This window comes from Callorhinus ursinus, unplaced genomic scaffold (genome assembly GCF_003265705.2).
Source record: "Callorhinus ursinus isolate GAN/ISIS: 27379988/994484 unplaced genomic scaffold, GSC_fseal_2.0 scaffold2, whole genome shotgun sequence".
Lineage (NCBI taxonomy): Eukaryota > Metazoa > Chordata > Mammalia > Carnivora > Otariidae > Callorhinus > Callorhinus ursinus.
The window spans coordinates 9,559,317-9,570,311 of record NW_027397064.1 but is presented as its reverse complement, the minus strand read 5'-3'; the positions used below and the strand labels follow the sequence as shown (position 1 = coordinate 9,570,311).

The following is a 10,995-nucleotide window of genomic DNA, read 5'->3' as shown; positions in this document are numbered from 1 at the left end:
GATTCAACATGAGGAAGAAGAGGAAGGGAAGTCTTTCAAGTGTCTGAAGAGGAGCTGGTGTGGGAGAAGGATGCTGTTAACATAGGTCCAGTTGAAGACAGCAATGTGGGACTGAAATAAGAGAGAGCGAAATAGATCAGAAAGGCAGGAGAAAGCCAAAGAAGCTTTGAAAGAGAAGGGAGTGCTGATGGGGTCACAGAAAGAGAAGGGAGGGAGAAGAAGTTTGGACCCCCCCCCACTTATGGTAGAGCAGGGAGGTTGGCTCTGCTACACCTTCCAGTCATTACTCACAAATATTGCCACTCTGAGATGTCGGACAGTCCAGGGGATTTAAGCCCCGAAGGAAAGAATGACAACAGCAATGGCTATAGAATCATGGGTCTCAAATTCTTTATTGTTGAATGTATTTTTGTATATATTCCCATGGCAAATAAGACGTAGTGAGGGCGGTTTGATTTTTTCTCTTTTCCATTTTGAAATACCACCTGTTAGCAACCATGCACGGAGCGTAGTCACAATCCTGGTTGACAGAGAGCCACACTGTGGCCATCTCAGAGTGTGTCAGACATCACAGTCCCGCAGGGACTGCGGCTCTTGAGTCCGCACAGACTCAATCTCAGGGAAGTAGTTCTTCCTTCGTGGGGAAGGTGCTACATTCTTTGAAGGAAAGGCAGGAGGAAATGGAACTGTAGTTTTCTTTTTACATAAAACATGTAGAGTAAAAAGACAAGCAAAAAAGTTGGTTAAATAAGATAAATATTTAAAATGGCTATACACAGGGGGCGCCTGGGTGGTGCAGTCGATTGAGCCCCACTCTTGATTTTGGCTCAGGTCGTGATCTCAGAGTCGTGAGATCAAGGCCTGATCAGTGGGGAATCTGTTTAAAACTCTCTCTCTCCCCGCTCTGCCCCTCCTCCCCAACTCCCCCGCCCTAAAATAAATACATACAACTTTAAAAAAAATAAAACGGCTGTACCCCCAGAGAAGGAGGCTTGATCTACCTTATCCTCTCAGAGTCTCAGTTTCTCATCTGTAAAATGGGGACAATGGTCCTCACCTCCTAGAGGTTTTGTAAAGACTGAATCAGGTCATAATTTGTCTAATACACTTAACCCAATGTCTGCCGCAAAGTAAGCGCTCAGTCAATGTTAATTAATTATTACTGTTATCAGAGCTAGCATATTTGTGTGTCATTAGCAGGGCTGTGCAAACCACATGTTTTGATTTCTTACAGCTCTGTCACGTAGCACGATCATTGTCTTATCACATATTCAATAACTGATTTTTTGTTTCTCTTAAATATATTAAATTGTGGCTAAGAATACAACGCTAACCCATAAGTAAAGTGAAACGCAAATAGAAAACAACAACTCTAGCTCACCAATATTGAACATTCTTTCAATGCAAAGAGAAACACACATTTAAATGACAAAATCTCAACAAATAAATCCAAAATTACAAAAAGATAAACAAGAATCAGTCTTGTGTACCGTTTTGGCATACCCAGGGAATGGCCTTCAAAGACAGGTTTCTGGAAGGCAAAAGAAAGGAGTGTACTCTGCAAGAGTGTGTATGTACTCCGTTGCCCAACAACATGGGCTCTGGACTTTGAAAGGCAACAGGTGTCATTATGGCTCATAAGAAACCTACCTACACTGCTGCCCCCTACTGCCAACGCGCAGCTAAATAACCATAAGTGGTTTGTAAAAATCCCTCAAAGTGAGACTTTGAATACCTGGTTAGATATATTGTGCATGTATGCATTGTAGAGTTAGATAATTCAGTTGTAGAAGCACATAACTGCAGGATGATAATATTTAAGGAAAAACAATTTTAGGTGCCTAAAGATTTAAAGGGCAATAAGTGCCCCTCTTATATTTTCATCATTAATCTGCACAAGAACCCCAGGCGAGAGATACTAACATTATCTCCACTGTAAGTGAAGGAAGCTAGAGGCTCTAAAAGTGACCCTGCTCTAAGCGTCAGAGCCGGCATTCAACTTCAAACTCCTTTAACTCAGTTTTCATCCTTTCTAGGCCAGGATGCCTCCCTAAAAGGGACACAGTCGTCAACAACATCAAAACTTTGACTGTTGGGTGCCTGGGTGGCTCAGTTGGTTAAGTGTCTTCCTTCCGCTAAGGTCATGATCCCAGAGTCCTGGGATCGAGCCCTGCATCCGGCTCCCTGCTCCGTGGGGAGTCTGCTTTTTTCTCTCTCCCTCTGCTGCTCCCCCTGCTTGTGCTTTCTCTCTCTCTCTCTCTCTCTCTCAAATAAATAAATAAATAAAATCTTAAAAAAAAAAAGGTTGACTCTTTGGCAAGTCTAATCTAATCACATTACACTATCTCCGTGCCCCCCCCGCCCCCACCCCGCGCGCACTCCCCACTTCTTTTGCAACCAAAAGCAACTTGCAGGCAAATGCACTTCTGTAGAGTATGAGCCACACCGGGAAGTTTAGGTGGGTCAAAGCTTTTGTGTGAGCAGCGTTGTAAGGATCCACACTCCCTTGGGCGTGAACGGAGGACTGCGGGCAGTCTCTGCAGCACCCCAAGCCCCACCATGGAGGAAGAGTGCAGAGAAACCTGGCCCATGCCCAGCCTGGGTCAGCGGGCTCTGGGAGTGCCCCCATTAAGCCTGGCCCTGGAGCCCTAGGGTGGGGAAGGGGCATCATTTGTGGTTCTCCAACCCAGAGGAGATACCTTTTCATAATCTGCGCAAGGGCATGGATTGTGCTAGTGGTGGCCGTGTATGAAGCGCTTGCTGGGCATTGTCTGCCCTTGGGTGATTCACGAGTCTGGCGGGCAGAGGGTACCAGCGCACTGACTTGAAACCAACTCCCTTCACCGGCATATTTAGGAAGTGGACCCTTTCATCTGGGTAGACAGAGGAAAGACGGAGATGGTTTGTTATAAGATGTGGAAGGCTGACAGAGAACTCCTTTGGCGTTTTGAGGTTCAGGAAGAAGAAGAATGATACCACCCTTCTGTGAGATAATACTAGAGTCCGACAAGCCTTGCAAAGAAACTTTCCTTCATTACTGCAATGGGTGGAAATTGGGTAGAAATGGCAGCCCAATGTGGGTTAGAGAGAGCCCTCTTGTTTCTCATTGGCCTGTCTAGATATTTGAAAATTTTCAGGATCCATGACTGGGACATGCAAGGTAGAGAGCCTTCCAGGGTCTGCTGGCCTAGAGGAGAAAATGCATATGTGATGCATAGACTGTCCAGCTGCAATCCAGAGCAAGACATAGTCACATCTCAGCACCTGGCTGCAGCGAGGGGGGCAGGAAGCAACCCTGGCAAGTAGGGGGCGGTTTGCAAAGTAGGAGGGCAGGACCCATGGTAACCATGACTGAGAATTCTGGGCCTTTCTCCACAAGCCATGATGATAAGTGGCTATGGGGAGTTCAGAATAAACTCTCTTTGAGGAGGGCAAAGAAAACAACAGTTCTGAATGCAATGAGGTTTTATACATGAAATGGCTTCCACAGGAATCCCTGGATTCATCTGAATTTGCTGGAAAGTGGCCAGGTACAGTCTTGTGAATGGGGACCTGAGGCAGGAATCGCCTTAGTCCTGATGTGAAACCCACAGCCACACCGTACAGTTGAACTGAGCATGTGGCAAAGGTAATTAGAGTCTGGTACGACTTTAGAGCTGATGAAGTGGGAGGCCTATCAGGTGGAAGGAATGACAGAATGGAAGCCCAGAGCCTGAATAAGTTGGCCAGGTTATCCTGGAGCTGAACGGAATGAAAGATGATTTGCAGATGAGGGACCCCAGGTGAGGACAAGTGACTTGCTCAAAGGTAACTGATGGCAAGGCCAGGATTGGAACTTCCAACTCCCAGTCCACCGTCATTCACCTGCCCGCACCTACTGTCTTGGGAAAACACACAGGCAGTATAAAATCAAGGAACTACAACATCAAAAGGGAAATCAGACCTCTTATCTAGTTTTGGCTTTCATCCAATTAATACTGTGTTCTGCAGTCATCCTGGCAGCTGGTGAAACTGCTTCAGCTAAAACACTTCCCGTGCTGGGAAATCCTCAGTACTTTTTGAGACAGCCTAGCCCATTACTGGACACACGGGGACAAAGTTCTTTGCATTGAGCTGAAATCTGTCTCTGGGGATCCGGCTCTCTCAACCCTGCCTTCTACCTGCACATAATCAGTTACTTCCTCTTCCAAATGGATCCTCCAAATTCTTGAGCATCAAACACTAATGGAGGACCCACTGTGTGCCAGGCACAGAAGGTGGTGTGATGCCCATGGCAACTCCCCTTGTTCGAACATTCTCAAGTCCTTACACACCTTTATTCCTCTCTGGACAATCTCTAGAGTTGTTAAGATCTAGAACCCTCTTCCCCCTTCTAAGTCCTCACAGGCCATTTGTTTAAGAAGACAAGTCTATTTGGATCTACAGATAAAGTAGTTATGTCTTAAGGAATGCAAACTCGTTTCAATATTTATACTAATTATATTAATACAAACATAACTAGAAAAGTGTATCTACTGTTAGGTATCATACAAAGGACTCCAAATTACCTGTATGGGGTTATCAGAGTAATTGTTGATCTAGATTATCAATTTGAATGGGAGCCATATGCACACACCCTTCCCCAATTTCAAACAAACAACCTTAGGAAAATAAATGCTTATCACTGTCATCACCAACCTTGATACTTACAGAGTGTTTCTGAACAAGCCAGACTTAGAGATAACAACCCCATTAACTTGATGCTGGGATCATTCTTATCTTTCTGATGAGGAAACTGAAGCCTTAGGGGTTAGGGATCTTGCCTAAGAGCACATGTCTGGTACGTGGCAGAGCGAGGTCTCAGGTCAGGCATGCTGCTCTTAGTGGCAGAAGCTACTGTGGACCAGCCCTGTTCATGTGGCCTGCTTGCCCCAGGAGCAGTCCCTCATTGATCATAAATGCAGTCCTCCTACTTAGGGACATGCCCCCCACTCCATAAACACAATCGTTTCAAACCCACCTGAAATTTGATCCTTTCTAGGAATGACTTCCCCCAAATTACTGTTTTCAGAATTAGATCCCTTGTACCTGAAACATGCCTAGCACTGGTAGGCCCTCTATATATACTTAGTAAATCAATTAGTGGCCCCTGGCGCCACTGGTTTTCTGGTCCCAGATGAGATCAGGTACTCCACAAGTCCTTCAGTGATGCGGAGGCAGAAATGGGAAGAAGTTTCAAAAGCCCGGATGCGGCTCCTCTGGGGTTGCTGTACTGGGATCCCATGACCTGGGAGGCACAGCTGACCTCTCCTGCCGGTCTCTGAACATTCAGATCTCATTCTCTGTACCTGCTTTCCAGGAGGCAACGGTACCTCTCTTTTCTATGTACTGCTTTCAATGGGTGCCCCCCAAACTAGTGATTATAGTCTCCCATTGATGCCATGGCTCTTTCCAGGAGGAACTGGGTCAAATGGGAACCACCATGTCCTGCTGGAACCGCATTCCTGCCCATTGGTCTCACCTCAGTGCTGAGCCAGATCCTCCAGGCTGACTCCTGGCTCCCTCCCTCGGTCCTTCTTTCCCTCCTTCTTTCCCTCTCCCACTTGTAGACATTCCTCCACCCCCAGCCTTCCTTCACACTCTGGTATCCACTGGTGTCCCTCAGCACATTGGAGACTCCAAAACCCAATTATGTAGAGAATTCCAGTTTCTTCCCACACTGTTTCTGGGTTCTCTTCACATCCTCGGATATGACTGAGCGAGCAGCTTACTGTCCCTGATGATCAGGGAAGACTTCAGAATACATAAAAGGCCTGATGGTAGGGGGAGAGTGCCCACCTTCACTCAGTCTTGGCCAAGCCATTGTAACATATTATACCATATATACTGAGTGGTTTTCAACTTTATTGTTCACCAGAATCACCAGAAAACTTGTTCAAACATGGATTGTTGGGTATTTGCTACCAGCATTTCTGATTCTGTAGGCAGTAGGGTGGGGCAAGAATTTACATTTCTAGCAAGTTCCCAGGTGAGACTGATGCTGCTGGTCCAGGGACACACTGAGAATGGAAACCCAGTATGGCTTCAATCCACCAGACAGAATTAGTTTGGGGAGTAAAGTTAATGCTACTAATTCTTTTTTTTTTTTGAGTTTCTGGTTGTTCAAGGCAGGTGTCAGCAGGAAGAAACCCAGAGTCAAATGTTACTTTTATATATACAAATCCATTATGAATGCCGATTATTCCTCTAGTGGGTCAATGGTCAAATCAACACAGAATGGCAGGAATTAATGAAAAAGTATGATACAACTTTTAGAAAGGTCTCTAAAGTAGTCCTGTGAGGAAGTCATACCAAGTCTGCCAGACACTGAGATGAGCACCCATCACCTGGGCAATGTAGGAGTTTTGTTTTTGTAGATTTCTGTACATCATTTATGGCTAATGGCTCTGCACTGGGGGTAAGTTAGCACGAAATAGACATTTACTCAGGTTGAGAGAGTCACGCAGCACCTTCCAGGAATGAGTAAATGAGCATAGCTTTCACCTCAATGTAAGCCAAGGCCAAAAGAGAAATCTGCCCACACTCATGAACTTTACTTGCTTCTCTTTGGATCACCACTTCATTTGCATACAAGCCTACTGCCTCCCAAAAAGGGGGGTGGGGGGACTTACATTGGGTACCTGTGACAGGATTCTGGGCTGTCAAGTCAGTATACTAGGAATCCTATCAGCAAAGAGTATCTAGGTGTTAGGGAGAAACGGTGAGAGAACGTTGGGACAGTCAGGGTGCTTCCACATCTGGATAAATGACTCTCAAGTTAAGACAGAGGTGAGGGCTGCTGACCCCTGGTGGGCATGGGCTGTGGGAAGATGGGACTTCTACACCAAGGACCTGTGCCCCAGAGTCTGTAAAGAGGGCTCTGGATGTGACATGGAGATGGTGAGGCAGTTCTCTAACTTATGTGGGAGAACTTGGCTTAAACTCTTTGAGCCAAGGGAAGGATGTCAAAAGCTGCAGAGCTGGAATTCTTTTTTTAATAAGCGAAAGGACAACCTGTTAAAGTTTGGTTCAAGGGAGTAGGAGAAATCCTTTACCTGGAACAGAAAGACAAGAGCCACTTAGGAAGTTCAGGAACTCCTGGAAATGGAGGGAGTGGTGGAGGATAGATAGGTAACAGTGGTGGAGGCTCTTGGTCTCATAACTAGAGGAAGGTGTAGGTGAAATTAGGGGTGAAGCAGGGAGTGAACTTGAACTTGGAGCTCTCTTAACAAACGTGGAACCAGATGGTTCTGTGGTGGTTATCTATATCCTGGAAGATTCTGAAGCCTGGCTTGTTCTGTGGAAAACAAAGGCCACTTTTTATTTTGCAGTAATTTCAAACTTTTGGAGAAGTTGCAAGAATAGGACAAGGAACTTCTCAAAAGGAGCCCTTTGCTTAGCTGGATTCAACATTTTTTTTTTCTCAGTGGCTTTATTGTTTCTTATTCATCCACATATCAAACACACACATGCACGTGTGCACACACACACACCTACACATAAACAAAAATTTTCAAAACCATTTGAGAGTTGATTGCAGATAAAATACCCCTTTATCTCTAAATAAGTCAGTGTTTTTTTTTTCTAAGAACAAGGACATTGTCTTATATAACTACAGTGCAATGATCAAAATCAGGAAACTTAATATTGATATAATATCAATATAATCTGAACCACAATGTCTCACCCAATTGTCCCAATCATGTCCTTTACAGCTTATTTTCTTCCTGGTTCAGGACCCAGGATCACTCAGTGCATTTAATTGTTCTATGTCTTTAGTGTCCTTTAATCTGAAGCAGTTTTCATTGTTGTTTTTTTTTCTTGACCTTGACAGTTATTTTGTACAACTTCTTTAATTTGGGTTGTCCTCATGTTTCCTCATGATTAGAGACAGGTAATGCTTTGCAGGCAGGAATTCCAGAGAATTGCTGTGTTCTTGTCATTGGATTGTATTAGGAGGTGTATGAATGTCAGTTTGTCCCTACATTGGGGATGTAAACTTTGATCCCAGTGGTTAAACGGTGTCTACTGGTTTTCTCCATTGTAAAGTTACTATTCTTTCAAAGGCCTCATTTAAAATGTCACAAGCATAAACAGTAAATGGGTGAACAAAATCTACTAAAGACTTCCTTCTTTCTTTTTTTTAAGATTTTATTTATTTTATTTGAGAGAGAGAGAGAGAGAGAGAGAGCTGAGGGAGGGGCAGAAGGAGAGGGAGAGAATATCAAGCCTACTTCACGATGAGCAGGAGCCCAAGGCGGGGCTCGATCCCATGACCCCGAGATCATGCATGACCCGGAGATCATGACCTGAGGGGAAACCAAGAGTCCAACACTTAGCTGACTGAGCCACTCAGGAGCCCCAAGACGTCCTTGTTTCTATAGATGACCTCTTTGCCCTTCCCCACTTAAACCTCTTCCAGAGTCTTAATGATTAGGGGAGACTTTGAGCTAGAAGGAATCTTAGATTTTGTCTGTTTTTCTGTTTCCCAAGCGTGGGAAGCTATGATTTTTATGTCTTCCCATTTGTATTAGGCTTAATTGTTTCACACCATAGCAGAGGGTCTCCCATTTCAGTGATTTCTCCAAACTTCTGTGTACATGAAGTAGAAAGGCTCAGTTGGGTGCTAGGCTGTCTTGAAAATTTCAAATAGTTGATTTTTCCTACTTTTTTTTTTTTTGGTAAGAAAGGGAAGGCCTTTGGTTCATAGTCTCTGGTAGGCAATAGTGTAGGTTCATTCAATAGCATTTTAAAAATCATGTTTATTTTTACAGTTACCTGCTGCTCCTCATCAAAAATTGGGTAAAATTCTAATTTACAGGATTAACAATAATTTCCTTTCAAGTTTGCATTTAAAAACGTGAGGTAAAATAAGTGAGTCAATTTGGAGGAATTGTAAGAACTCAAGGAAAACTTTTAGGTACAGGGGCATGGAAGCGATGAGTGGACGTGGCCCACAGTTGTGAAGACCACAGAGGAAGCGCTTACCTTTGGGGAAATTCCGACTTTGGAATTTAGGCCAAAGTCCTTAAAGGAAATGGACAGTCTGGCCCCACTGATTCTTCCCGGCCGGCCCGTCTTCCTCACGGGAACTGGACTTGGCAGGCAAAGAACCGATTCTGGCAAGAAACAGAACAGGCCACAAAAATGTCCGGAAAGCCTTAAACCCTGGGTGGACAGTACCGTGTGGGCTCCAGGTGACAGGCTTCTGACACACCTGCCTTCCCATCCCGCCTCCGCGGCTCGCTAGCTGGGGAGAGGAGGGTTGTCTCACTTTTTCTGATTCTGGGTTGTCCCATCCGTGAGAGGGGGCGGGAAGAAAAGGTGCACATCTCGAACCTCTGTTGGTCTCTACAGCTACAGGTGTATAAGGCGCCAAGCGCAGCGTACCGCACAGCGTCAGGAAATGTAGCCTCTTACGTTGTGGTTCTAATTCTCTTGTGGGGACAGGGACAGGGCTGGAGGAGAGGCAGGGAATGGTGACCCGGAGGGGATTTTTCTCCCGTCTCTCCTCCCTGGGAACTCAATGGGCCACAGTGGGAGCGGCCCGCACCTCGCCCTCCCCGGCCGCGCCTCGCCCCTTGTGAGGTCACCCTGACTGGGGACGCGAGGCCCCCGCCACCCCGTCCCTGCCCGGCCCAGGCACCGACGGTGCAGAAGGAGCGAGGGTGGCAACGCTCTCTTCGGCGACGCGCCCTGGAGCCCCCGTCCGCCCCTGCGAACAAGCAGGCAGGTGTAGGCGCCGGCAGGGGCGGGGCGTGTTCCCTGGCCGCGCCTCGCCGGGCCGACGCCCCCCAACCTTCCCGGGGTCGCCCGCGCCGCAGACCGCACCCCGGAAGCCTGCACGCCCAGCTCCGCGCCCTGGAAGCTCGCGCATGCGCGCCGAAGCCCCGCAGCTGTTTGGCCGTTTCCACGGCTACGAAGAGCGTTGGCCGGGGGCCCGGGAAGGAGAAAATGAAGCTTAAGAGCCTCCTGCTCCGGTATTACCCGCCAGGTACCGGCCGGGCCTCCTCCGTCCTGGCGTGGGGTCCTGGGCTCTGGCTTTGGGAGGCTCCGCGGCGGCGGGGCGTGCGGGGACTCGAGAGGCCCGGGGGGGGGGTGTCCCCTAGTGGGTGATCCATGTGGGGGGCAGATAGCCGGGCGAGTCCCAACAGGGGCCCCTCACTCCTCCCCGCTCCTTTGGTTGCTGGACACTGTTGCTCGAAACATTCACAGTGATTTTTTAAAGGCGTTCTTTAAACGTTGAGGTTGCTGAGTTTATAATGCTTTTCTGGCTAGTTAGGAATGTGGCAGATGGGGAGGGAGAGGCGGTGATCAGTGATGTCCCAAGAGATTGGTTTCCGGAAGGGACGACACTGACAAGGAGCACATTGCTTTTTATTTTAAACATAGCAGAATGATCACGTCAGATGTGTTGAGTATGAAACGGAAAATGCATATGCAACGAAGTATATTAATTGAGTGTCCGCATTCCAGACCACACACATCAGTTGACCCACACGTTTTTTGAGGGCCACCAGGCGCTCTGTGCCCCGGGGCTTTCAGCTTGAAGGTCACAGTCCTTGATTCCAGTGAGTTAAGGAATTTCAAAATACACCGACAGAACGCTATAGTTTTTAGAGTGGGACAAACTTGTCTAGTTGTCTTGTTTCATAGGTGAGGACTTGGTCACCTTTGAAGAATGAGTGAAGCCCACTGGTCACCCAGCTCATTAGGTACAGAAATAAAGGCAGAACTCTTGGTTCCAATTCAGAACTCACTTTAAAAAATAAGAGTAGGGGCGCCTGGGTGGCTCAGTGGGTTAAGTGTCTGCCTTGGGCTCAGGTCATGATCCCAGGGTCCTGGGATGGAGCCCCTCGAGGCGCTCCCTGCTCAGCAGGGAGCCTTGCTTCTTCCTCTCCCTCTGCTTTCCGCTCACCCTGCTTGTGTCCTGTCTCTCAAATAAATTTTAAAAATCTTTTAAAAATAAATAAAAAT

At 46.8% G+C, this 10,995-nt stretch overlaps 1 protein-coding gene and 1 long non-coding RNA gene across 9 annotated transcripts in view; one reads left to right on the top strand and one right to left on the bottom strand.

Moving 5' to 3' along the window:
- Positions 1-8,190: 8,190 nt before the first annotated feature.
- Positions 8,191-9,800, bottom strand: LOC141370108 (uncharacterized). 2 transcript variants are annotated; one of them, XR_012373866.1, is made up of 4 exons: positions 9,665-9,800; positions 9,293-9,476; positions 9,007-9,137; positions 8,191-8,327 (listed from the first exon to the last, which is right to left on the bottom strand). It is a non-coding gene; the product is annotated as an uncharacterized lncRNA (long non-coding RNA). The 2 variants fall into 2 exon arrangements; XR_012373865.1 differs by lacking the exon at positions 9,665-9,800 and having other exon boundaries at positions 9,293-9,636.
- DAW1 (dynein assembly factor with WD repeats 1) overlaps positions 9,762-10,995 on the top strand; it is a 194,094-nt gene continuing 192,860 nt past the window's right edge. For 3 of the 7 annotated variants that reach the window (XM_073877638.1, XM_025886780.2, XM_025886776.2), the window contains exon 1: positions 9,829-10,012. In XM_073877638.1, coding sequence (XP_073733739.1) covers positions 9,973-10,012 — 40 coding nt within the window. In that variant the 5' untranslated portion in view covers positions 9,829-9,972. Of the gene's footprint in view, positions 10,013-10,995 lie in introns of all 7 variants that reach the window. The other 4 variants (XM_073877625.1, XM_073877634.1, XM_073877642.1 and 1 more) reach the window with 3 other exon arrangements.